This window comes from Phyllostomus hastatus, unplaced genomic scaffold, assembly GCF_019186645.2.
Source record: "Phyllostomus hastatus isolate PE091 unplaced genomic scaffold, TTU_PhHast_1.1 phas_contig_38, whole genome shotgun sequence".
Taxonomy (NCBI): Eukaryota; Metazoa; Chordata; class Mammalia; order Chiroptera; family Phyllostomidae; genus Phyllostomus; species Phyllostomus hastatus.
The window spans coordinates 25,235,521-25,263,458 of NW_025333869.1; the positions used below are offsets into that span (position 1 = coordinate 25,235,521).

Sequence of the window (27,938 nt, forward strand, 5' to 3'; positions counted from 1 at the left end):
AGAATAAAGGCTAGACCAGGAGACAGTTCAGCATCTGCCACTTAACCAACCACACGACCTTCAGTTTCTTGAGCCCTCTCAGCCTCAGTTTACCCATCTATAAAAAGAAAACAGCATAGGCAGGGTCTGTGCCTGACAGCTGTCACGACAATGCAGTGCGGCAGGGTAGCCCCGGAGACGGCACGTGGACTTCAGGCTCACACAGACCTGCCACTTCCTGGCCCAGTGCAACCCTTCCTGCTACACAGCCTTTGTGAATCCGTTTCCTCATCTGTGAAATGGGGGCACCAACAGGGCTTGTTGTAAAGCACAAAGATGCCACTTCTGGAGAAAGCCCCGCAAGACATCCTGGGGAGGATCCCACCGACATCCCAATGGTGGGGTCATAGTGGCTTTCTGTCCTCTGCTCTCACCCCGGGCCAGTCCCTTCTCCCTGTTGAGCCCACACCGTGCCAAGCAGAAGGCAGGATTCTTGGAGCCAGAGGAAATCAGTGCTAATCACAGCAGGGCTGCCAGAGCCAGGCTCCACGTCAGCCAAGCCCCAGTTAGCTATTCTGAGTCACAGGGCCATGAAGGAAAGGTGGCTGGCATGGGCTTAGGTTTCTGGAAAAATAAGGAGTGGGGGATGGACTTCACGGTTAAAATGTGGACATTGGGGGGTCACCTCTGGGCAGAGGTGGTGGGATGCGACAGAAAGGTCCCGGATATGGGATGTGGGTGACTGACTGGTTGGCTTCCATGTTCTCATGGGTGAGATGGGGAGGCTGCTCCTTCCTTGTAGCATCACCCTGAACTCGGATAACGTAGGTGAAGGGCCCTGGCAGCTGCTCGGGCCCATGTGAGCCCCTCAGGAAAGGACGGCTTCCTTCTGGCGTCTAAGGGTGGCACGGCGGGGGCCTGAGCAGGCCTCCAGGGTGCAGCGGCTCACATCTTGGGGAGCTGTGGGCATGTGGGTTCCAGGGGATTCGGTGATCACCATGAGGGGGAGGGAAAGAATGAGGAAACGAGGCAGATGCTTGCGAACTTCTGAGCCAACCAGGCATCCAAAGCCCAGAGATGACAGTGTCATGGGCATGGATTGGGGGTGGCAGGGCAGAGAGAACATGGAAGCTGAGCTGGTTGGTGAGCATGAACCCCCCATAAGGAACAAATGGGGGTGGCCAACCTGCTTCCATCGGCTAAGCAGACAACACAAGTTGGGTCATCAGGAGAGGCCTAAGGAGGCAATGAATGGGGAGATAAGGTTTGGGGGCATTGTAGAAAGATGAATAAAGGGGAAACAGCCCGACTAGGTAAACAGGATGATGCAGGATCCTCCCCGCTGCTCCCAAGTGCCCTTTCTTCAAGAAGGTAAAATGAAAAGCAGTCATGTCCCCGAGGTGATGTCAATGAACCCAGGAACAACAGCAGTTTACCGGGCACTTACTATACACCAGGCATTGTGCTAAGCACTGACCCTCTCTGAGGCAGGTGTTTTGCCTCTATTTACAGAAGTGATCTGTCAAGGTCTCATAGGCAGTTGAACTTGAAGCCAGGATTAAACTCAGACCTGTCTGCTCCAAAGCTCTTAGCTGCTACCTCAGCACACCAATGCAGGAGTCATTTCCCCAGGCGCATCTAGTAGGCCATTTTGTCCTGTGAGTGGCACATCCCATCACTCCAGTTGAGTCAATGTAGGGACAGGGTCCCATACCCCCTAACCCTTTGGCCACTGTGCCTGGAGGACAGCCAGGGGCTGAGGTAGGTGTTCTGAACTCTGGAGGAGCAAGGTGAGGAAGAAATGGCCAGGATTTCCTGGGCATGGAGAGGGTACAGGGTTCAGCTAAAATGGGGGTTTGCTTCTTTGGATCTCTTGGGTCCACCTATAACCTCTCTGAACTATGCTCACCTCACTGCACTTCAGATTTGACAACCAAAACTGGAGCCCAGCCTGCCTGGGTGCAAATCCTCACTCCAACATTTGCTGGCTGAGTGGCCTTGGGAACGTTACTTATTCCCTTAGCTCAGTTTCTTCATCTGCAAAGTGGGAACCATGACGGTGCCCTCCTTACTGCGGTGCTGTGAGGAGTGAATGAGCTAACGCACGTGAGCTGCTTTTTAGGGCAGGGCCAGGCATGTGGCAATCGCCCAGTAAACGTCCGTGTTACACTGGGTTTTCCTTTTCACCGTCCCCCACCTTACCCCTCTCTTCTCCCAAAGAAGTACGGATTCCAGGACTGCTTTGCTAAATGTCCCCATATATGCAGGTACTGTTGACAATGCCCACAGGCGCTGTGGATTATTTTTTACTTCCTGACATGGTGTTGTGCTTTCTCATTCTGTTTCTCCTATCACTCAATTCTAGGTTTTAAAGATTTATCTCTTCTGCTATATGCTATTAAGTTGAATAATATGAAATTGCTGACATTCAACCATTTTTGGCCTATAAAAATGGTGATTTCATGTGATTTAACCTAACAGTATGTGGCTTTTAACTGATACAGAGCATTCTTTAGTGTAGGGGTGGACAAACCTTTTTTTGTAAATGGCCACAGTAAATATTTTAGACTCCCAGAGGCAAAATAGAGGACATGGTGTTAGTACTTATTTGATAAAAGAGAAAGTTAACTTCCACAGAACATTTTGACGGAATTAGAAATACAATAATAATTGAGCACTTTTTTTGGTAATACAGGTCTATTAGGGAGAAGAATGGCATTTGGTGGCAGGGAATAATGTTTCACTTAAGTGTCAAAGGTAGTGATCACTACCACCACATCCGCTGCGGAAATGCTCATCTGCAAGTCCATTCCGAGCGTGCAGACCCCACAGAAGCGGGCAGCTGGGGGTCTGGCCCAGGGCGGCGTGAAGATGCCAAACGCTGCAGGTGCCACTGCCCTGACTTCTGGTCGGTTTCAGGGCCTCCACAAATGTCCACTGGTCACCAACTCCCCCATCCTGTAAATGCCTTTCACCTATTTTTCTACTGAACTCTCCAACCTTTTTACATTAACTTATAGGAATTCTTCATATTACTCAGAGCAGTAATCCCTTGCTGGCTTTAATTGTTGCACAAATCTCCCCACGTGTCATCTGTTGTTAACTTTGTCTATGTATCACCATTGCATTGGAAATTCTTTGATGGAGATAATTTTTCATTTACGGCCGGTGCTCTTTGGGCGCTAGGAAGTCCTTTCCGACTACAAGGTCACGAAGACATACCCCAAATTTCCTTTTAGCTTTATAGTTTACCTTTCACACTGAGGCCTTTAATCCATCTGGAGTCCGCCCTGGTGTATGGTATATGGCAGGGATCTCGCTTTATTTTTCTCCATATGGCGAGCTAGTTTTCCCAGCGCCAGCTCCTAAACAGGTCATTTTTCCCCATTGATTTGCGGTGCCACCTTTATCGTATATCAAGTTCCCATATTTATACACGGTTCTAAGAGCTCTATTTGTCCCACTGGCCTGTCTACCTTTAAAAATGCACTAGATGGATTCGAGGCCCTGCTGCCCTCTTGTGTCCTGGCTGCCTGGGGTAACTCTGTCTCTGGCTGCAAGCGACCTATAGCTTGTGGACACCACCTGCAGCGATAAGCTGGCCACTCTGCCCCCTCTAGGACTTGGAAGGCCGGCACATGGGGATGGCTGACAGCTAAGACAGAAGAACCTTTCAAGGGGAGCTTTGGTGGGGAAGGGCCGTATGGCCCTCATGGACCCGCTGGGAACATGAGGGAGCCAGTGGGGTAGAAAGAGATGAGGGGGGCAAATGCTCAGAGAGGGGCAAGATGCTGTGGTGGACAGAGTAATGGCCATTGAAGACATCCAGGTCCCAGTCCCTGGAATCTCTGAACGTTACCTTATATGGCAAAAGGAACTTTGCGGATGTGATTCATTAAACACCTAGAAATGGGGAGATTACATGCTCCCTGTATGTCATCACAAGGACCCTAAAGAGGGAGGCTGAGGGGGTCTGACTACAGCAGAGGAGAGGGTAAGGTGACCAGGGAAAAGGAGGTTGGGTGACGCAGCCACAGGCCGCTGAGCGCCGGCAGCCACCACGGCTGCAGAAGACAGGAAAGGGCTTCTTCCCTGCAGCCTCCAGAAGCGACCGGCCCTGCTCACACCTTGATTTTAGCCCTTAAGACTCATTTTGGACTTCTGGCCTCCAGAACCATAAGAGGATAGATTTCTGTGGTTTGAAGCCATTGAGTTTGTCATTTTTAAAAAAATCACAGTCACAGGAAATGAAGACGGATGCTGTGAGAAAGGGGAGTGTGCTTGAGTTGCCGTCCCAGTTCCTCATCCCAGGAGGCCTGAGTCTGAGGGGGGTCTGCCCTGGACTCCTGAGGGGACCCCGCAGGCTCACAGACAGCCCCTTACTCTGCGCTTCCTAAGTGCTCTTGGAACCACTTAGGAAAGAACAACTGACACTCCTAAGCTTGACCCCCAAGACCCTTCGAATCATCTTCCACCTTCCCTCTTCTGCGGCCTAGTTGGTTTACCCACGGCCCCTCAGACCTCTCACGGAGGCCTCCCTCTGGGCCTTCACTTCTGCGGGACCTGCTCTCCCAAATGCCCTCCCAGCTAACCCACCCACCCACCCTTCCTCCCAACGGCAGCATCAGTCATACGGCCTTGTGGGAGCCAGAGCGCCCGCGTTCCCAAGGCGGCTGCACTGACGTGCTCCTGTTGACTAGAGAGCTGGTACTTCCTGGTTCTCGCCTGGTGCCCGGCCTGTTCTGAGCACTTTCTGGGTATCGACGTGACCCTCCGAGCCCCTATGGGCCCTGTCATCCCTCTCATTCTGCAGGTGAGGAAAGGCTCAGGCCAGCTTTCTCCTGTGTCCGCTGTGCCCAGTCTGCGGTTATTCGGGTGCCATCCTCCCAATTCTTGCCATATTTGTATGCAACTTGGATTATTATTACTTACTATTTTTCTTTAAATTGATTTAATTTTTAATTTTAATTTAAAATTTTTAAAAATTTATTTCTTAGAAGGGAAAAGAAGGAGAAAGAAAGGGAGAGAAATGTTGATGTTTGAGAGAAACACCGATTGGTTGCCTCTCACATGCCCCCAACTTGGGACCTGGCCCGCAAGGTCCCAAGGCATGTGCCCTGGCCCACAACCCAGGCATGTGCCCTGACTAGGGATCAAGCCAGTGACGTTTTGGTTCATAGCTGGTGCTCAACCCAGGGCATTCAATTTTTTCTTTTAAACATCATTATAAAAGAATGTGTTTAAGAGAGAATGAGCCAAAGGGAAAACCAGGTCATTGGCCATAAATAACAGTAATTGTGAAATAGATAAAATGAACCTATCTGGTTAGATTTCGGCTATACCAGCTTTGCATCTGAAGGCTCTGGCCATCTCGTTTTTGTTGAGTGGGGAGATGAGCCAGAGGTAGAGAGGTGTTAGAAGTGTGAGCGCCCCGCTGCACTTCCCCCTGGACAGAACTGACGGGTAGAAATTCTGAAAGAGCACCGAGGAGGGAATGACCGACTCACGGTGTGACTCGATGTTATTTCACGCCCACCCGTGAGTCACTTAGAAGCACCTCTCTGGGGAGTCTGCGTCTGGGTGAAGCTGCTGCCCTGGCCCCAGCTCTCGCCCCCAGCACTCTCGGCTCCTCTGGCCTCTGAGGACTCACTGAAAGCATTGGCCATTTGGCAAACGCTGTGTGGGTGGATGAGCAACTTTTCAAATGCTTACCTCCCCAGCAAGTCCTCAAGCTTCTCGAAGGACTGGTTTTCCATTTCCAATTTCCATTCTAGAGGCTATCACCCCAAGACCACCAAGTGTGGAAGCTGGCCCGTTGAGACCTCGATAAGCATCCACTGTCACAAATGGACAACTTTTCTGTCCCTGCGATGTCTAAGAGGACCAGCAGCATCCCAGGACTCAAGTTCTCATTTGTAAAGTGCTTCCTGAGGTCTTAACTACACTGCTCTTGTGGACAGTTAAGACTCCCACTGTTGTTATGAAGAAAAACCAGTCACTGGCTCCTTTAAAATAACCCTTGCCCTGCTGGATGTTGTTATGAAGTACCCTTCAGCTTCTGCTTTCACTGATTCAATAGCGATTCACTGCTGCAGTCCTTCAGCGTGGGGCCCTTATGTACTGGCAGCAGGAGGGCTAGGAGGGGCAGCAAGCTGGGAAACAGAGGCAGCCTGATTGCACCCCACTTCCCTACAAAGGAAACTCCTTGGGGGTGGGGGTGGGAGGGGGATGGAGCAGAGCCCAGCAAAATAAGACTATGAGCAATAAATTATTCTGTGCCGGAATGTTTGTTCACTTCAATCAATGTCTGCAAAATATCTGCCCTGAAATCTCTGTTTCCAGGATGTTGGTCAAATATTTGAATGGTGCAGCCAGTTAATTGACTCAGGCAGAGCACTTGACAGAGAGGCAGAGGGAGGGGCTGCAGGAGTATGGAAAGACGGCAGAGCCCAGGGCTGGATCTGGTGGCTCCCAAACCTGGGCGGTACCATCCAGAGCTCAGGGTAGGGAGAGGGGAGAGGCCAGGGGAGCTGGACAAGTGTGGGTTCTGGAGCCAACCTGCTCACCTCCCCCAAGTCATGTGGCCCTGCACAAATGGGACTCAGTTTCCTCATTTGGGAAACGGGATAAGAGTGGTAGTACCAAGCTTATGTGGTTACTGGGGAGATTCAAGGGTTGATGCAAGTGGAAGCATTTTGAACTGTCCGTAAACCCAAGAAGTGTGAGCTCCCTTTGCTCTGTCATTGCTACTCCTCAGTCTGACGGCTGAAGCTTCCCAGGGGGCCTTGTGCTGCCGCAGGGCTGGAGAGGGGCCCCTGAACGTGTGCTCATGCCTGCCCTGCAGCTGGTGACTCCTCCTTCCTCGTGGCCATCCCAGTCATCCCTTGGGGCTGCCCTTTCTTTCCTATGTGCAAATTAGTTGTGCAGTTGGGTTCTTCCTGGGACCTACACTGGACATGTCCAGTGGACTGGTGGGTGGGCTTTCAGGGACTGACATTTTGACTAAAAGCAAGGTCCTTTCTCTGTCTTGTTTTAAATTGCTTTAAAACATGGGTTCTGTAAGAGAGACTGGGGTAGGGAGGGTGGCATGGTGTCCCTGTGGCCCTGTCTGGGCCTTACCGAGAGAAAGACTACAGGCTGGAGCTGGTGGGGAGGGCAGGAGGCCCTGTCTCTGCCCACGATCCATTCCACCCCAGAGTCAGGGAGTGTCCAGGGATGCTGGGTCATTCCAGTGGCTGTGGAGGGGCCTGGGTGACTTACCCACCTCTGGTGGTTTGGTATGGGGGACCCCCACAAGGGATCAGGGGCAAAAGACCAGGTCAGTTAAATAGCACATGGGAATTGCCTCCATCCCCACCCCACAGAGACCCCTGCAGCACCTGGAGATTTTTCAGGGAGCAGAAGCCTCAGGTTTTGCGGGCACGGGGGACAGGCATGAGCTGCAGACATTTGTATTTTCAAACTCCATTATCACCTACGTGCTGAGGAACCCTGGTATCTTCTATGTGCTGGTCATCAACCAGACCATAATGTATTTAATTAAAAATTTTTAAAAAATTATTGATTTGAGAGAGAGATAAACACCAATTTGTTGTTCCACTTATCTATGCATTCCCTGGTGGTTTCTTGTATGTGCCCTGACTGGGGATCGAACCCCAAACCTTGGTGTATCGGGACAATGCTATAACCAACTGAATTACCAGGCCATGGCCCAGACCATAATTTTTTTAGATAAACTCTACTAACATTTCCATTTTATAGATGAGGAGACTGAGGCACAGCCAGGAGAAATGCCCTACTTGAGGTCACTTGGACTTGAACCAGGCTGGCCATGAGAAGGGGGTGTGACTAAGGCTTCTCCCACGGTTTCTGTCTCCTCAGGGTGCCTCACCCACAGCAGACACGCAATGAACACTGATGACAAGGAAACACTGACAGAAATGTAGGTGCAGATGCCAACAGTTTTTTGTTCCCCCTGGGAAGTCATGAATCAGAGCTGTGTGGGGGCGGGAGGTGGCCGATGGGCTGAGCTGGTAGAACTCCATCTGCTTCCTCACGCTCTCTGCAGGGCACCCCAGGGTGTCTCCCTCCTGTGCCCCCACCCTGTCCTCTCTTCCTCTTTCCTGCTCCGGCTGAGTCAAGCTCAGAGAGTCACGGAAATAGCCATGTGGGGTTGTGGGAGACTTTAGGCTTAATATCTTTGTTACCATATTGCAAAAGGGCATGCCTAAGACGGCGCCTTACACTTAATCTTTCTCTTTTATTGCTTTTTTCTTGTATGATTTAACCTTGCACTGGGTATCAAGCTAGATAAATAAAAACTTTTATTTCAGATTAGCCCCGGCTGGGGGCTGCCTTGGAAGCTGAGGAGTCATCCAGAGTGTCAGATGAAAAGGGGAACTAGGAGTCTGAGCTGTTTAGGGGGCTCATCTCAGGCCCAAAGCCCCCCAAAATATCTGAGACCTTTTCTGAGGTGGGAGGGCCAAAATCTCCCCCATATCTGCAGCCTAGGGAGGCTGAAGCAGGTGACTGGAACCTCCCAGCCCAGCCAGCATCCCCGACCCCCTTCCTAAGGCTCCTCACCCCCAAGACCTTCTCCTCAACCTGGTGGTTCCCTCCTGATCTTTCACACAGTCTGCAGACACTGTCTTTGCTGACTTCTCTCTCTTCCCCCTTGGAATGTGAGCTCCATAAGGGCAGTGAGAGTGGCCTTTCCATCATAGTTGGTCCCCAGGGACCAGCGTGGAGCCCGGTACCCAGTAGATACTCAATATTTGTTAGTTAATTAAAGGGAGGACGGCATGACTGAATAAACAAGTCCCAGGGTTCCGGTTTGGCACGCAGACCACGGGCTGACACAAATCATTTGGTTTCTCAGGCTGAACATCTGGAGTTGAATCCTGGGCCCAGCACTTAGGTGCCCTGCAACCCTTAGGATGTTTCATGAGCCTTGTGAGTTTTAGCTTCTTTATCTGTGAAGTGACTCTGGCCAGCGACATTCTGGGATTATGGTGGGGGTGAGAAATGATGTATGTAGCCCAAGGCAAACTCATACATGTGTCCAGAGAAACACATACATGATGTTCATAGCATAGTATGTAATAGCAAAAATCAACCTGTACACCCATGGACAGAAAAATGGGTTACCTGTAGTATTTTTATACAGTGGAATAATATGTAATAACAAAAATGAACAAATGATATCCAGACCAAAAACACATGGATGGATCTAGGATATGTATTATTATATTCTATATTATATAATATTCTCCCAGGAGACTATGCATAACATGGTATTTGTAAAACAAAGTTCAGATCCCTGACTGGTGTGGCTCAGAGGTTTGGGCATTGTCCCTGGAACCAAAATATCACCGGTTTGATTCCTGGTCTGGGCACACACCTGGGTTGTGGGCCAGGTCCCCCTCTGGGGGCACCTGAGAGGCAACGGATCCATGTTGGCCTCACACATCGATGCTTCTCTCCCTCTCTTTCTCCCTCCCTTCCCCTCTCTCTAAAAATAAATAAAGTCTTTAAAAAATAAAAATAAAGCTCAGAGACAATTAAATCTAAGCAATATGTGATCCACATATATATAATAAAATATTTTTTAAAAGCAAGGGAATAAAAAATGGTAGATTCTAAAAGATACGGCGGTGTGGACCGGAGATGGGGGATGGGCTGGAGGAGGGCCCCAGGCAGATGTAAGGTGTGGACGATGGTCCGGCTCTTGGGTTGGCTGGTGGGTTCACAGGTGTCCACCATATACTTAAAAGTTAATAATGAAACTAAAGAGGGCCACACATGGGCCAATGTTGATTGTGAGCCGAGAATTATGTGTAAATCAGCCCTGTATGCCTGAGGTATGCTACATAAAGAGAAAAAGAGAAAATGTAAAATAAATGGTGGTCAAATTCATAATTCTCCATAGAGTTCAAGGCCCTGGGAAGTCCAACACAAAGCAATTATATTAGACATGAGAAAAAAGTGGAAAAGAGCCAACTTTTCAAATAAGACAAATGCCAGTTGACATAGGGAAGCCACTCTAGAACTCCCCTGCCAAAGTGACCTTGGCCATGACTATCTACCAGCCCCCAGGTGCACCTGAAGAGGTCCGGCTCCCTGAGAGGGGCTGAGGTCCTTCCCCTGCCCACCTGGGGATGCGGATGCAAGGTGTAGCAGAAGAGGTTCTAGTTGGACCTAATGGGGAGGTTTTGGGTCCATGGGGTACCCAGGAGGCTATACAGTGTTATAAGCAAGGGACAGAGACTCCTGCCCATGAAAGGAGATGCAGAAAGGGAGGGTCTCAGTCTGTGTGGCAGGGAAACCTCTTAAAAGTCTACTGACCACTGTTATTCAAGGGGAAGAAGCAAGAAGGAAGCCACAGGTACCAACGGAGCAGATAGGCCATCACTAAAGGAGGGAGGAGGAACATGGAATGGGACTCTCTGGCGTGTCACAGGGGCATGCAGAGAAGGGTGCTGGGAGCAGGAGAGAAGCTGAGAGGAGGCAGATGATAAGGGGGAATGAAAGGCAGGCTTTCTTGTGGTTCATCATGAGGAATGTAGTGTTGGTATGATATTTCACTTTTGTTTAGGCATGGTGGTGGGAGACAACTCCAAATAATATGGTAGTGTATTTGTATAATTAAATTAAAAACCCCTCCAGAGGCACTGTCCCTAGATATTTTGGAAAGAAGAGAGTCGTGACATGTAATGGGATAAACCTTGGACACATTTGTGCCTGCTCTGAAGAGAAGGCCTGTGAATGCTAGTGGCAGCTGGAGGGCTGGGTAAGAGAGGCTTGGCAGCCCATCCAGGCTCAGAGGGAAAGTGTGCTGGGATCGATTAGTGATGTCTGCCTTGGTACGGGACTGGGGAGTTCTGGCACATGTGTTCACATGGGTCTAGGCAGTCACAGGTATAAATAGATCGGCTTTCCTTATGAATATGTCCCTTTCTGCCAAGGTCACCACCAGGACCCCAGAAACCTAGATTCAGAAGTTAGAAGCTTCGTGGTCTCCTTTCCTCTTTCAGTATGTCACCAGAGCCTGCCGACTTTCTTCCTGTCCGTCTCTGCCCAGATCCCTGCAGCCCACCCCCAGAACGGTCCCCTGGCCTGTTAGCAGACTGCCCTCCTTCCAGTGCTGCCTCCTCCAGTCACCCCAAACTCCGTGAGATGAACTTCTGATGACCCGTGTTCACCCTCCCCAGCACCAGCCCCACTCAAGGACCCACGCCTTTCGCCTTCTGTGCCCCCCACCGACTCGCCCCACCACCACACTCTATCTGCCCTTCATCGCTCCCAGGCCACCTTGGGGCTTCAGCCAGGCAGGCCATTCCCCCCTGTGCCCGGCAGGTGCCCTGAGGCTTCTGGGGCTTCCGGGCATGCACTGTGCGATCCCCCCAGAGCTCTGGTGTACGATGCAGATAGCTAAAGCATGTGTGCTTTCCCTTGACTTTTCGCTCCTCCAGGGGGAGAAAAATGCCAAGCATCTTCATCACGAGGGCTTTGATGTGTTTCAAATGATGGTCTCCTATGATAGCTGCTCCCCACCAGGCCATGCCAAGGGACCGATTCAGTTATTGGTATATGTGGGGGGGGTGCAAGTCTGACTGTATCTGATTATTCTCCTCTCTTCACACACACACACATACACACATGCACACACACGCACACATACACAGGCACTCTCACACACACAGCCTTCACTTCAAAGGCCTCAGTGTACTCTCAAGGAACTGCCTCACTTGGAAGCATTAAAAGTAAAATCCAGAGAGTGGCAAGTGGGGGCTTTGTCCTTCACTCATACAGCTGGGCAGGGCCCCCAGGGAGACTGGTGGTGGCGAAACCACTGCTCTTCAGGTGGGGAGTGAGGCGCCGCAGCCCTGCTGCTGCTCACCCCGTCTTTGTTCTAGGCCGGCGTTTCTCAGGCTTCTTCCCACTCCACCCCTCCCCCACCCTTCCAGACACTTCCCTACCCACTTCCCCGCCACCCACCTGAAATTCCAATACCACAGATAGAACATATCAGTATATTTATCTATGCTTTACACATAAAAAGAGTACGGTATTTCTCACCCTTCAGAACAAGTTTCTGCCCCCTGGGGAGTGAGTTCTCCTTGTTAAGAACACATGTTCTTCCAGACCAGTGCTTTTAAAAGCGTGGTCCCCAGGCCAGCAGCATCAGCATCACCTGGGCCCCACCGGTAGGTTGAGGGTAGGGTGCAAAGTTTTGCTTTTCTAATAATTCCCAGGTGACACCGATGCTGCTGGTCAAGGGACCGCACTTTGTGAACCATTGTTGTCATGGATGAGGTGTGTTTTGGAACCAGAGAGGTGTGGGTTCAAATCCCTGCTCTTCTGCTTAGTAGCTGTGACTGTTGGCCAATCTGTGTGAACCCTCTGAGCCATGCTTTCCTTTTCTACAAAGTGGAGTGACAGTTCCCCTTGGACACTCCTGTAGGGAGGAATGTGTTTGGCCGGTGCCTGGCACACAGAGGCACTCAGTAAAGGGGTCCCTTCCTCCTGCCTGCCCCTGGGGGTGGTGCAGAGCACGGAAGGCCAGGGAGCAGGGTCAGATGGGGAATGGGATGTGGGCTGCGCAGCTTGGCTGATGGGAGAGGTCAGGCCTCCTCAGCCGGCAAAGAGGACAGTGGGGTGACGTCACGGGGACTGTTGGGCGGGACAAAGTGGGAAGTGCTGGTGTGGGCTTGTTCACCAAATCCTCCACCTGGTGGCAAGGCCCTTCTGGCCCTAGAGAGGAGTCTGGAGCACCGACAAGGAGAGGAAGGGAACCCGATGACAGAACTCCTCAGTCTAGTGCCTGTGGGAAGTGAAAGCGCTGCCAACACAGGGGAAGGATTTCGCATCAGAACCACCTGGAGGCTTCGCTGTGGACAGCACTGTTTTCTAGGCCCCACTCCCGAGTGTCTGACTCCAGGGCTCTGGGTGGCGCCCGAGGATTCGTGGGTCTGACAGGTGCCCAGGTGACGCTGCTGCTGCACAGCCTCTGGTAGGCGGGTCCCTGAGGCAGGGGACTGGGGACAGATAAAAAGTCTGGTGCTTGTAGGAGGACGATGGCGGGATGGAATCCTGGGCTGTGGTGCCCCTGGGGCTGACTGAGAGCCCGCAACCAGGGCTCTTGGCCACGGTCAGCAATATGGACTTCCGACAGCAGGACACACGCTTGATTTCATCCCCATGGGCTGAAGGCAGGAGGGAAAAGGGCTGGCAACGCTGAGGCCTTCCTGCGTGCCCACCTGGGCAGATGCTCACCCGGCGCCACGCACCTTATGCAATGGTTTCAAGCACTGTTATTTTCACAACTCTGTGCAATCGGGACCGGTGGCCCCAGTTAAAAGATGGGGACACTGATGCTTTTAGAGTTTCAATCACTCACTCAAGGTTGCTTCACTGAGGAGAGAGGTGGCCTCTCTGAAACAACTCATGGCTGCAAGTTAAATTAAGCAGCTGTCCTGACCAAGAGGGCTTTAAAGGCGTCTCCGCCAAGAGTCCCTTCTGGGCTCCTCCCTTGCCTGTCCCACTGGTGACATCCTGCCAGCCTGGCCTCCCCACTCTCTGTAGGCTGTGTCTCTGCTCCCCCCCGGTGATACCAGCGGGCTCGGGACACTAAGGGCAGCCTCCCTGCTCACCTGCTTGCTCCCTCCTGCCTTCCTGAAACACTCTGGCTCTAGTATGACCACATGGAGCTTCGCTCGAGCTCCTCTGACCACATCCCTTCCCTGCTGCACTGGCTCCCTGCTGCCCTCAGGGCCAGGCCAGGCACGGTCTGAGCTGGGCATTCATTCCACAGCCTGCAGGGCCTGGCCCCACCTCCCTTTGGGGCCTCCTCTGGCCCTGGCTTCCCGTGAGTGCTGCGCCCGTCCTCGCTGAACCGCACAGATCCATGAATGAGCCACACTCTCTCCTACGCCTGGATTTTGGTGTATGCTATTACATCTGCCTACAACCCCGCCACCCCCGCCACCACCCACTCCTGGCTCCTCCCAGCTCACTAGTTGGGAGAGGCACCCCCTCTGTGATCACTGGGGGAGGCACCCCCTCCCATGAATTCGTTCTCACTTCTCTTACAGTTATTTTGGAGCACACACAGAAGTAGAGAGAACAGTCTAATGGACTCCCGGGGGGCCATCACTGTAAGTCAACAATTATCAACACAGCCTGCGCTTCTCTTCACAGCGCCCCACCCACCAGGGCATCGCAGCCTGTCTCCCCTGCGGCACTGCAAGGTCCTGAGGCCAAGGCAGTGCCCTCCCTCCCCAGCCCTCAGGACATTGGCACAGGGGTTGGCCCAGAGAAGAAGACCCTCAGTCTGCTGTGGGTGGATATCAGGGGTCCCCATTTGTTGGGCAATTACTATACATCCAGGCATTCTCTAAGTGCTGACACATTCTGGCTCGTTGAGTCTTTACAGTGTCCCTGTGAGGCACCGGCTACTATGACCTCCATCTAGAGGTTGCAAAACTGACGCTTGGGTTGCACACGGGTCCGTGGCAGAGGGCAAGCCCAGGCGGTCTACGTCAGGGGTGGGGCTGCCCCTGGAAATAGGGTGTGAGCCACAGGTGTCGTTTTAAGTCCTCTAGAAGCCACATTAAAAGAAAAAATTAAAAGGTGAATTAATTTTAATAATATGTTGTATTTAGTGCAGTATATCTAAAAGATCATTTCAACATGTCATCAGTGTAAGACGTTTTTATGAGATGTTTTACAATCTGTTTCCTAAGTCTTCAAACTCCTGTGGGCTACATTCGCAGCTCATCTCCATTCAGACCTGTCCAGTGCTCAACAGCAACCGCAGCGGCCAGCACAGCCGGCGGTCGCCTCTGAGGACGGTGCTCGTGGAGCCTGTGCCCCCAGCCACTTCTCTGCCTACATGAGTGAAGGAGGAGGTGAGTGAATACGCTCCCAAGGACCCCTGGCCTCGATATTTCCTTGATAATTGATAATGCTTAACATTCTATGGCCCTTTAGAGTCCCTCTGGCACCATCTTATCTGCCATGGGGATTATTAACCCTGCTGCTGGGTGAGAATTATGGCATTAACAGGGGTCGAGTGCCTTGCTCAGACACGCTGCTGCAGGCGGCGGAGCTGGGCTCAAACCCACAACTCTGGGCTCTGAGTTCAGTGCTCTGGGTGAAGTGCGGTGTAGCTCCGTCTCAAAGCAGGGCTGTTTGTGGGGCAGAGGAGGGTGTCTGCTCGGATCCCGGCTGGGCTGGCTGCTGGGGCTCGAGGCCGCAGAGCCCCGTTCTGACGGGGCCCGGAGGAAGTGGTGCCCTTGGAGAGTGGCAGGACGGGCAGAGGCCCAGGGAGAGGACGAGGCCCCTGCCAGGTGCTCTGTGGAGCACCCAGGAGCTCTGTCATTCTTCAGTCTCAGTTTGGCCACAAGAGGCTGAGAACAAATTGATGGCAATGAAGCCATAACTTACCTCTGAAGGCCTCTTTGTTCCTGGCAAAACAGAGGGGTCATTAGTAATGGGGAAAGCATCGGCGTGCAGACATAAATCCCCCAGCTGCAGGGCTGATAAGCAGCGCCGAGGGGACGAGGCCTCGGGGAGCAGGCAGGTTAGCCGTGTGCGTGGATCGCTGCGGACTCGGGCCTGTGCCCATCCACGTGCAAACCAAGCCGCCTCTGCCTGGGCTCTGGAAGCACACGGGCACTTGCTCACCCACAGTGGCCCTAAGAACTCGAATCTGGCTCTGGGAGCCCCCAAGGCCCTCAATTTATTCCAGTGGAAATGGTCCCAGAGCACCTAGGGCTGGAACAGGCCCCACAGGGCACTCGGGCCCAGCTTGGGGCGGTTGGTGTGAAGGTGCCTGTGTGAGCATTCCTTCTTTCTGCTTCAAGCCAAACGGGAACTGGCCAAACCTCCCAGGGGAGGGCGGGGCTTAATGTCCCAAGAGATGTGGGGGTGTGAGGCCTGGCCCTTGGCAAACAGTATTCTTTGCAGCGGTGTCTATGCTCACCAAGGGAAGCAGAGACGAGAACAAGGCCTCGCCTGCTGTCTACCTGCTCCCTGGGGCCTCCTCCAAAGGCCAGCTCGCAGAGGGACTATGCCGGTGCAGGGCCAGAGATGAAGGGCAGGCAGGAACAGGTGGGCAGGCAGCCAGGTGAGCCAGGTGCTCAGGATGGGGAGGGAGAAAAAGAGAAGGACTGACGGCCTTTTCTTCAAGCCATCTGAAAGGGTTTGAGTGGGATCAAGCAGTGACAAACACAAGGACACAGAGACCACCCTGCGACTGCGGTCCGAGTGCTATCTTACCAGGGAGGGCCAGCATGTGGCACAGGCTTGGCCCCTCTCCGTCCACACCCATTGCAGATTCTGCCCACTGCATACAGCACTGAACCTTCCTGGCTTCAAGGGCCTCTTCAGACAGCCATTACCAATCAATCAAAACTGGCACGTGAGAGGAAACCCATTTGTCATCCTTTCCAAAAGCCCCCAAGGCACATCTGTGCTGGCAGTGGGAATCCTATAAAGCTATGATAAGTGCTCCAGGACTTCCAGAAGTTTCTGCCTCCTGCCCCCACCCTCACACACATGCCCTACCTATAGTTTCACATTCTGAGTCTTCCTTCCCATCCCGTTGTTTGTGCTTAAAACTGGCCACAGGAGACTATGTCCCTGGAAACTCACAGGACGCTGCCCTGGGCAACTGTCCTGATTCTAAGCTCCTAGCCCGGCCCAGCCTCCAGAGGCTCAGTGGCTCCACCCTCTAACCTCCTGCTTGAGCAGAAGAGGGTAAGGAGGAAGAGCTGGTTGGGGCCATTTTTTAATTTAAAAAAATTTTTTTTAATATGTTTATTGATTTTAGAGAGAGAGGAAGAGAGAGACACAGAGAGAGAAACACTGATGTGAGAGAACACAATTGATTGGTTGCTTCTCTTATGCTCCCTGACCAAGGATTGAACCCATAACCTAAGTGTGTGCCCTGACTGGGAATCTAACCCCCACCTTTTGGTGTACGGGACAGTGCTCCAACCAACTGAGCCACACAGGCCAGGGCAGGCTGTGGCCGTCTTTGAAAGCCAGAGAGGACCTGGAGGTTTGGGGCATTCAGCCTGGCACTCAGCATGGACCTGAAATTGGCCAGCGCCCTGCAGGGTGGCCTCCCAGAGTCACTGCAGGAATTTCCAGTCTGGCCATGACCTCAGGCCAAGCCCTGCCTCCCCAGCCCAAAGGCAATGAGATGAGGAGACAATCCCCCACTCGGCCAGATGTCCCCTTCACTGCTGCTACCTTATTCTGGCTCCCCGACTCCATCATACTGAGGGCTCACTGGAGTTCCCTCCAATCTCCAGCATAAGATCCTTGTCACCAGGAGGCACTTGCGTTACTTCCTAGTTTAAAAAATTCATGGAGTCTATGGCCATACCACCCTGAACAAGCCCAATCTCATCCAAAAAATTCATGGAGATCAGCAGCAGCCAGGGCCACCCTCCTAGTCTGCCCACCAGAAGAGGGCCCCGGTTCTCAGGGGACTCTGCCTTCCACAGAGTGGCCTCCTTCCTAGGACCGGCTTGCCCACATCCTGGCCTAAGGCCCACCTGCATCTGAACTGCCCGGGGCACAGTGAGGAAGGACCGTGTGTGCCTGGTCCCCGCCCCAGTCCTACAGAATGAGAATCTGGCAGTGCCAAGGACTCTGCATTTTTGGTGAGAGCCCCCAACACTTCCTGGGCTTACTAGAGTTTGAAAACCCACTATCCCAGGGTAACATTCACTCACTCATTCATTCCAGAAGTTCATGTTGGGATTTACTCTCTGCCGGTATCAGAATGGGGAAGCAGAGTGCGGGAGCAGAGGCCCAAGCCCATGCTGGGGCTGGCATTTGCTCTGGGCCCTGGGTCCCTGGGCCTAGGGGCACAGCAGTAGTCATGCCGGCAGCTATGGGTCGCAGGGAGCCCATAATTCCCCCAGTTTCCTGCATATCCAAGGATGTAAGGGGTCTCCCTCCCACCAGCAAACCCCTAGCTTCCCAAGGGTATGCTGGCTGTGAGCAGTAATAATAACAATAACCACATCTAGCATGAAATACCTCACACACATTAATTGAGCTCTTACAGGTGTTGTCTTCTGACTCTGGAACAGCTCGAGGTGGGTACTCCCACTGCTTCCATTTAACGGGTGAGAAGCTGCAGTGTAGAGGCCCACCCAGGAAATGGGCTCAGTGTTCTTGGTCACTACACCTTGGCATCTTTTGAGCTTTGGGGAGAAAATGCCCCCGAAATGCCATTCCCCACTCTTGGGGGTGTGGGAGAGATGGGCAGTGGGGTGGACCCCAGCCTGGAGGCCTGCCAGCGTCTTGGCCACCAGCCTGGCCGGCCCAGATGCGCCAGGCCGACCCTTCCCTGACTGGGGGCAGGGCAGGGAGGCCATGTGTGGTGGGGGCAGGGGGACAGGGACAGACTCAGCTTCTCATTGATGTCTCAGCAGCCCCGTGCCGCACAGTCACCCAGCCCTGGACAGTCAAATGGAGCCGCTACTTCCATCAGTCTTCGTGCTGAAACATCGCTCAGAACTTTCCCTGTAGTTGGTCATTACTCTGCTCTACCGAGGGATAAAGATGGGAGAGTTGTGCCTTCCCCGCTCTGTTCCAGACCGCGCATACATTTCCAACGGCCAGAAATGTCGAAAGAACGTGAAACCAGCCAAAGTTGTAGTTCTATTCCTTCTAAAGTGTCAAAACTGCTACTTTTTCATCAAGTAAGAAAAGAAAAACAAAGAGAACCCAGAGCACCATGGGAGCTTAGATGGGAGTCACCAACAATCCAAGTTCAGAGGACCCAAGTGCCCAGACGCCCCAGACCTTGGACAGGGGCACACACTCCTGCCCCAGCATCACGCAAGCAGCCCCGGATATCTTAGCCTCAACCCACGCTCCTCTGCTCTGCCCCTGCTCCTTCCTCCTTCATGCAGTCACTCCCCTTGTCAGGTCCTCTGGCTAGAGTTGTCCCTGGGAGCAGGTCCCCTCCTATCACTGTCCCCCACACCCACGGGCCTCTCCTCGGCCCCACAGAACCTGACACTCTTGCAGTGGCTGTCTTCGATGGTGGTGAGGGGCCAGGGCTAGCCTGGACCTTACCTGAGACGATGGTGTAGCCAATCCCCCGGGGACGACCCTTATCCTGGTCGATGGCAGTGATGACGCGCACAGTCGTGCCCTGGGTGGAGAGAGGAAGGACTTGAGTTTGTTTGCCCCCCCCACGGCTGCTGCTCTCTTCCTTTTCAGTTGTCCCGGAGCCTGCAGCTTCTCTCCCAGGTGGACGCCCTGCTGCACGGCCAGCCAGGGAAGCAGGTGCTGAGGCCTCAGGCCTCCACTGCCTGCATCATCCCTGGGACAGACACCGAGGACCCCAGGCAAACACCCATGTCCTTTAGAGAGGCCCAATCTTGCTGATACACTCACGCCCCCTCCCCATCTCCCACCATTTGGTTGAACCACCCAGGAAGGGAGAGCTAATGTCAGAGCAGTCAGTAGGGTACAAGATCTCTATCTCAATCACCCATCAAATTGCTCTGTGACATCAGGAAGGTCACTACACCTCTCTAGTCTCAGTTTGTCCCACTTAAATAGGAATAATAGCAAAAACCCTGGGACTTTGCTTTCACCAGGACCTGAGTAAAGGAGAACATCAATTATTCCACAAATGAGAGCATCATCAATCCTGAAAGCGAGCACCTCCAGGGACAACTGGCCGCCCTGGAGGCCACCAAGGCCCCACAGACTATGCAGCGCTGCAGCTGGCAGTTCTTTCCCCAGAGGGCTCTGTCCCATGCCCTGTTCATTCTCCTCGAGGCCCTGGAGGAGAAGGGGCCAGGACAGGGATTCAGAGGTCCCTGCCCTTGGGAAACACAGCGTTTGTAGCAAAGGTCAAGGACATATGCACAGACACTGATATACACAAATGAGGTGCTTAGGTACAGATATGTACCCCAAAGTACAGAAGTCTACCTGGGGGAGCTGGCAAAGGGCTGTATGTACAGCGGCACTTAGGATGGGGTCATAAAGAACGAGTAGGAGTTTGCCAGAGAGAAAGTGCAGAGGTAGGTGCTCCAGGTGAAAGATATAGCACAGGCAGGGGCTTGGAAGCAGTGGACTCTCTAGGAAAAGATTCATTTAAATGGGGGTATTCAAATACCAGTTAACTGAATGAATGAGTGAATGAATGAATGAATGAACGAACAAACGAGGGGGTCCTAACATCACGACCATCTGCTGAGTCACCCCTTGCTCAGGGCAACCTTCACTTTGCTCTCCAGGCCCTGTCACACCGCTGTCCAGCCAGCCAGGCCTGTCTCAGGTCCTGGCTCAGGATGCAGTTTCCCGTGGGATGGACAGCAGCATAGCTCTGTCCCTGTCCCCTGGGCAAACACCAACCCTGACATCTGCTTGCAGAATGAAGGGCCTCGTGTCCTGTGGCCTTGGTGCCCCTTGCCCATTCATCAGCTGAAGGCTGGATCCCGCAGGCTGCACCCTGCATCCCCACTGGAGCACCTTCTCCTGTGGTGAGACACTTGTTCCCTGACTCGGGCCCTCTGACCTGGAGGATGGGGCCTGGGAGTGCAAGGTGCCTCCACTCCAGCTCCTTCTGGTCCACTTCCAGGACACGGGAGGGGCATCCGCCACCTTGCCCTCCCCAGTCAGTGCTGTCCCTGCACAGCTGCCTCTCCAGCTGCTCCTGGAGCCCAGGTGTGAGCAACCCAGAACACCTCTATGTTGGCTGACAGGTAAGGAAGCTCCAGGAGAAATATCTGCCACAGAGAGATACAGGTCAGGCTGCCTCCTTTGGGCTCCTTCCCCTGGGGCCAGAGCTCTGTTTAGAGCCTCTTGGGGAAACAGACTATTCTGCAGAAGTCAGAGAAAGACGCTGCGAAATGAGCATCTCATGAAGTAGGCTCTGAGGGCCCAGCCTGTGCCAGAGACGGTGAGGTACCAGCTGCAGTGGGAACTGTCCTGTCTCGAGCCCTCATGCCATGCCTGTCACTGCTGCAAATGCCTTTTATGGACTAACTTATGTCACCCTCACAACTGCCTGGGACAGACCCATTTCACAGAGGAGGAGACTGAGGAATGAGAGTTAAGCAGCCTTTCCAAGCGCATGATGAAGCCAGGATTCAACGTCAGGTGCTTGGGCCCCCAGATGCTCCTGCCTGCCAGGTGACACTGTCGCTGCAACTGGTTCTGTTACGATAACAATAACGGTTATTTGTGAGACCATTTGCCATAGTGCTTTTAGCCTGAGCACTTTACAAGCATTAGCTCGTGTCGAATTTGGGGAGCCATACCTCTCCCATATCTCCCTTGGAGATGAGCAAGGGCCTTGCTGTGGCTAAGGCTTCTGGAAGTAATAAAGTGGTAAAGAGGCCGCTAACCTGTGTGCCCAGACTTGCTGATGTGAAGGCAGACTCTTTCATGGAACATTTGTTAACAGCCCCAGACTGGGGGTAGGGGGTGCCAGTGAAAGGCTGTTTGGGAAGCAATGCCTGAGACTTGAAGGGTCTACATAACCACTTCCCACCAACACCACCCAACAGGGAGCCCTTTTTTTGGAGTTTGCCCTTCCAGGGGTCACTGTTCACTTCGGGGGGCCCTGGATTTGTCCCCAAGAGGAGGTCCTGAGGGTGCAGGACTCTGGCCAAAGGCTCCAGCTGCCAGAACAGGCTTTCTGGACTTGGGGACAACTCCCTTTTTTACAGCCCCATCTGGTCTGGCCTCACCTGTGCTCTGGTGTGAGGGTCCCTGGGCTGCCCCTGGGCTGGTGGGGGATGGTGGGGTGAGGGGGTGGTGGGCATTGCTGGCCCGTGCAAAGAGGGGACTTAGTGGCTGAGGAACCCTCAGACCTCACAGCTCTGTGTGAGCCTTCCGGCGGGCACCCCCGCCCCCAGCTGCCTGGAGCCCTGGGCGGGCCAGGCTCAGAGGGCCCGGCAGGCAGTGCAAGGCCTGATGACTTGGGGGCTGGCTCTCCTCAGGAGGAGCCACACCGGAGCTTCCACAAAGTCAGATCTACAAGGCTCCTGACAAAGTTTGGGATTTCATCTCTTTTTGGGTAAATAAATCCATTTTTAATAAAACTCTGAGCTTTTAATACAAGTACAGCCACAAAGACTGGAAATGTTATGAGAAGGAATTAACGGTGAGGAATGGGGGCTCTGGGGAACCCACAGATGCTGTTTCAGATTATATTTTCAATATACTGAAACTTACTTCCAAAGACGAGTGGCTGGGGAAGTGAGGCCTCTGCCTGACCCGGGGCTGGGCCCCTTACTGGGGGTGCTCTGCCTCCCTGCCTCTCAGAGGGACCCCAGCTGGGGGTGTACCGGGGCGTGTCAAGGGGAGCTGGTGGGCAGGCTCAGGAGACGGGGCTCACCCTGACACGGGCTTCTTCCCTTCACAGGAGCCCACGCTTCGAGGGGGAAGCCTCTTGGGAAACAGACCCCTCCTGGAAAGGCTAAAGGTACACAGGCCTGTGGGGTCCTGACTCCTTGTGGTGGGAAGAGCAGTACAGCAAGGGGTTCAGGCTGACTCCATTGCCAGACTGCCCAGGTGTGAATCCTTTGAATTACATAATCTCTAGCTGCCTTGCTTTCCCCATCTATAAAATGGTATAACAATAGTTTCCACCCCTTAGCAACTGATACATGTAAAGCACTTGGAATGGTGCCAGGTGCACAGAAAATGCTGTAAGAGTGAGTAATGCCATTCACGGGGGCCTGGGACCGCTGGGAGCACCCGAGGAATGCTGGGGTGCCTCTTCCCAGAATGCATGTGACATTCTGAACAATTTTAGCAAGTTCAGACTCCCCAGTACCCCAGTTTAATAATCCCCACCCTAGAGGTAAGGTGTTTTCTAAGGGAGAGCCAGCATTTGCTGAGCACCTACTGTGTTCCAAGCACTGAGCTGGGCACGCAACATAGGCTCTCTCACTCTCTCCTCACAGCCCCTACAGTCAGGGTACAATGGAGTAAACACACTTGGAGGGCTCAGGGACTCGCTCAGAGTCACAAGACAGGGTGAGGGTGACCAGGGAGGGGCGGGCAGTGTTGGGGCGGGGCTAGGTGGGTGTGCCAAGGTGAGGGTTGGGTGAGGTGTGGCAGGCAGCCTAGCCTATGAGGCTGAGTACCAGTAGGGACATCGGGGCACAGTCCAGAGGAGCTGGGACTTCTCTAGAAGGACTGTGTGTCTCTGCTTCCTTCTGAGGCCGGCTTCCTTCCGAAGGAGCTGGCCCGGAGAGCAGCTGAAGCCAGAAGCTGCCTGGGCTCTGCCTGGCCTGGGGGTCCTGGCCCGCCTCCCGCCCTCCCAGCTCAGCTGGGACCACATTCCCCAGTTTCCACAGCAGGATTAGGGGCTGGAAAGGTGGACGTGCAGTTTGTTTCAGGAATGGGAGGTGTCCTTGGGGGCAGGCCGGCAGGGGCTGCAGGGGACTTCCGACAGGAGCTGCCACAGCAGATTCTGAGGCAGAAAATCCTATTTCTCAGTTCTTAATTCCAGTCAATTCCAGTCAAAGGGCTGATAGGCATCAGCTGGCAGTAATTTGTGCAGTTTATCCACTCTTTTCACCTTCTATCGGTCCTTCACTGACGGGTAGGCTGACATGCTGCTGCTCGAGTGAGGAAATTAAAATTTGATGCAATAATCCTAAATAAGAAGGATTTTATTAGGTAATATATACACTTTAGATGAGGCGTGCTGGCCCGATACTCTGATAGAGAGAGGCATACACGCTGGGAGCCGCAGATAAAGAGCAGGGGGCGAGGGAGACTAGGCCAGGGTCCTAATGGAGCACTGGCCCACAGAGGCAGGGCAGGGACTGGGGACGCCTGGGTCCTCCGCCCACCCGGGAGGCTGAACCGGCTGCGGTGCTCCTCAGCCTGGGCCCTGCCTGGGAAGTACTGCACCAAATCAGGCTTCCACACGGTGAAGGGGCCTGGAGAGCCTGGATCAAGGCACATAAACCAATCAGAAGCCTGGAAAAACCAGGCTGGGGGTGTACGGGAATCGGCCTGCAGGAAAAGAGCTGGGCAAGAGGGGCAGACACCGGAGGGCTCCTCCCCAGTGCGGAGACTCGAGGAAAGGTCGAGGTGTGCGGACACGGAGATGGTTCTATGGCACTCAGGGCACCAGGCCAGTGCCTGGGAGAGCCTCAAACCCCCAACTTAGCAAGGAAGGAAGGCTTCCGTGTCCCAGCGGTGCCAAAGGGGCAACCCTGGCAAAGCAAAGAGATATCGAGACCCCTGAGCCTAAGAGGGAACACATCAGATGTTAAGAAGCCAAGCATCGGGAGAGCAGGAGCTAAGGGGATCAAGTGTCCCACTTTGCTGGTCTGAGGGGTCACCTTCCCAGGAGCCTGTGGCATTATCTGGAAAGGAGAGGGTACAGCTTAGCACAGGGCCCTGCACACAGGAAGGGCTTAATAAATATCTAGTTTATGAGTAAAAGAATGGAACATAGAGTGAATGAATGGATACACTTGGATATCTGCAGGTCTGAAACAATATTACTTGGCTATGACATAGGAATGGCACAGTAAACAAATTGAAGGGCCTCGGGGGACCCTCATCTTGTCAACACGCCTCTGGCTGACTATCGAGACTCTGAGATGAAGGTGAAGATGGGCCCCCCAGCCCAGCTGGACTGCTATCACGGACGACTGGCTGACTCACAATCGCCATCACTGAACGTCTGCAGGGCCGGTACTTGCCGGGTGCTGCACCTGAGTGTGCTAGAAACCCTGAGGTGAGAGAGGCACTACTGTAGACGTCACTGGCCCCAGTTTCCCAGTGAGGAAGTCTGAAGACTGTGTGGTTTGGCCAAGGTACTTGCACGGTCGTGCAGGACCTTCTCCAAGCTCCTCCGGCTGCCCAGCCACCATCACTTCCTCACTTCAATCACCAGTCGGCTTTGCCCATCTTCTCTGCATTTGGTCCTGGGCATGACGCCCTGGGAGACCCGCAGGAAGCCTGTTACGGGCTCCAGAGACTCAGGCATTTTGATTACTAGGGGCTGTAACGTAACCCACCTACACATCAGCGAACATACAGGTGTGATTGTAATTTGGTGGTATATTGTGCAGCACGGGAGAGTCAATTCTGCCAGAGCTGAGGGGAGAGGGTTGGTGTCTGCAGGCCGGTGAGGATGAAGCCAGGGAAAAAAAAATCTAAGAAAGGTAGTCAGATGGGTGGTCTTTGGATCGGTAAGCAGGCACGAGGGGTGATAGCCAGGGAGGGAGGGCTGGTATGACCAGGGCATTCATTTGTTCATTCATTCATTCATTCCACTAACACTTCTGAGCACCCACGCACGTTGTGCTGTGCCCACAGCAGTCGCCATCCCTGCCGAGACATACTTTAAGTCGTCCCAGAAGAAAGGTGGAGCAGGCTGTTCAGAAGCTCTGAGCCTCAAGATGGGGTGTCTGAGAGCAGAGGGCAGTTGGGAGGACCTGCCTCATCTGAAAGGTCAGGGAAAGCCTCCCTGGGCTGAGAAGATGTGAGCTCAGCAAAGACATTTCGAGGGAGACAGCCTTCAGTCTCAAAAGCTGGAGCTTCTGCTGCCTATGGACCACCAAGAAGGGAAGGCTGGGGTGGGAGGCACTGAGATGATACCTCTTCTACCCTCAAAGTAGCTTCAGACACCTGCCATAGGTGGCCAGAAAGTGTCCTGCTTGCTGGGTCCTTCAGTCCATATCTGGGCCCAAGAAGGTGTGTGTGGCTAGCCCCGCACACCTGGAGACTGAGGCACAGTGCGACAGTCAGGACAGATCGAGGCTCCCAACTGGAGATCAGGCTTGCCTAGCCTTGGTGGCCTGGGACACAGTCTGCAGCCTGGTCCAGGGAAGCCTGCCCCTCACCTGTGCCCAATTCTGCAAGCCTGGGCAGACGTGCAGCTGGGGCCCTGAACATCCACTTGTTCCAGTGGATGCCGCGCTTTGCTCTCATAGCTGTGTGTCCTTCCTCTAAGCCCACAGAGTCCTCTCAAAAGGAAAGGCACATTTTCCCCCCACGAGAGCTGCTCCACAAGCTGCATTTCCAGGGCTTTCATCTCCCCAGAGGAGCTGCCTGTTCCCAGTTTATCGGCCTAGAGTGGGTGTCTCATCCCAGTTTGCATGAAAGCACAGAGGGCTCCCAGGCACGGGATGCCAGTCGTTGCTTGGCTGCCCACAGCTGAGGGGCAGTGGCACATGTTTGGTTCTTGAAGACACCCACTCACAACTGGTTGAACCAGAGGTGGACACATGGCCCAAGGGCAGCCAATCTACAGGCTGACTAACGATCCATGACCTTGTGACAGGGCACAAAATCATGAGTACAGCTAATCAGGTGTCTCTCTTGAAAACCTGGACTTGAGACGCCTAACGCCTGAGCAGTTGGGAGGGGCAGCGGGAGCACTGAGCCTTCAGGGAAGGACCCAGCCTGAGGGGGCCTGCAGAGCGGGGCCAGCTGCCGCCATCTCAGCCAGCGCCATTGGTTGGTGAGAGCAGCAGACTGACCTGTTGGCCTCGGGGACGTGGCTGAGCCACACTGATGTTTCAGTGAGCCTGGCTGCGCCCAATCTGCTCTCTAGCCCAGGCTGGACTTCCCAAAGCTGTCCCCGTCCACCCACATGAGTCTTTCTGCATTGCTCCCCACCCTGGTCCTAGCCAGTCTTTCTCCTTTGCCACGCAGAGCCCTCCAGGGATGAAGTGAGGGGCGCTATTGTGTGAAGAGGGGTCGGTACTTCCCGGGCCGGAGGGTCTTACCGGAGGAGAGTGCTCATAGATGTTGGTGCTGTACGGCAGGTTGATGAAGATGGGGTCCATGTCCTGGACATCTGTGATGATGATGGCCAAGTTGGCCAGGGTGGACAGAGGCCTGGTCTTGTCTTGATCCTGAGAGGACAAAAGTACACAGCCTCAGGGTTAGTGACACTGTGGACGTGCACACATGCCCACGACACATGACATCTGTGTGCACAAACAGGTGTGCACACATGTGCACATGGTCTCCCTCACTCCAGCAGGGAAGGGCTTTAGTGCGTGGAAGTTCAAGAACTCAACAACCCACAACGGACATTAAGAAAAAGAACTCACACTGATCTCTGACCTGCATGGGAAACACAAACAGCCTCCAAGGCCCAGCGAGAGGTGGTTTGTCCAATGTCACAAACGGGGCAGGAGTGGGACCCAGTCTCCTGCCCGCAGCCCAGGATGGGCCTGACCCCCTGATATCTGGTGGGTAGGATGACCAGCTTGGGGTAAAGGTGGTGCTGTTCTTAGTTTCATGACCGGACTCAGCCAGGGGGCCAGTGCCCCTTTCCATTCTCACTTCCTGCCCCCTTTCATCCCCGGACATCAAGAGAATGACGAGGATTGACCCCAGAGGCTACTCTGGGACCTGTGTCCCTGCTCTGCATTCTGGGTTTACTGATCAAGTAATATTTCCAGTAGAACCAGTAGGGGGAGCTCCAGGGCCTGTGACATTTGGGGGACTCCGGGAAGGAATCCTGAGAGGTCACAGGCCATCCCTCTGTGGCCAGGCAGGCAGTGCTCATACCCTCCTAGTTAGGTGGAAATTTACTCCTATGAAAGCTCACCAAGAAAGGAAACCTGAAACCCGTATTTTATTACCTTAAAATACACATCCCACTTAAATAGCCCACTACGATTGAATAACAATAGTTAACGAGAAGAGCAACTGCATGCTGAGTACAGTTACATACCAGGCACCGTGCAGGTGCCTCACTTGCTTGTGTGGGTGCTATGCGGGCGCTCATCAGACGAGTTCACAGTGACTCAGAAAGGTCATGTAACTTGTTCCGAGTCACACGGCTGGTAAGTGTGTAGCCAGGACTCAAACTCAGGTCCTCATGACATACAAATCTGCCCTTAACTTTCTTGTTTGGGGCCTGCTAGCATAAGAGGCTCAGTATCTGACCTGCTGGGTCACCTTGAATAGTTCTCTTC

The 27,938-nt window shown here is 53.5% G+C and overlaps 1 protein-coding gene across 1 annotated transcript in view; it reads right to left on the reverse strand.

The window, feature by feature from the left end:
* Window positions 1-27,938, reverse strand: part of CDH23 (cadherin related 23) — a 412,088-nt gene that overhangs the window by 208,889 nt on the left and 175,261 nt on the right. Inside the window, exons 8-9 of the mRNA XM_045841835.1 lie at window positions 26,736-26,864; window positions 19,084-19,162 (exon numbers count right to left, since the gene is read on the reverse strand). Of these exons, the coding sequence (XP_045697791.1) occupies window positions 19,084-19,162; window positions 26,736-26,864 (208 nt within the window). The remainder of the gene's footprint in view (window positions 1-19,083; window positions 19,163-26,735; window positions 26,865-27,938) is intronic.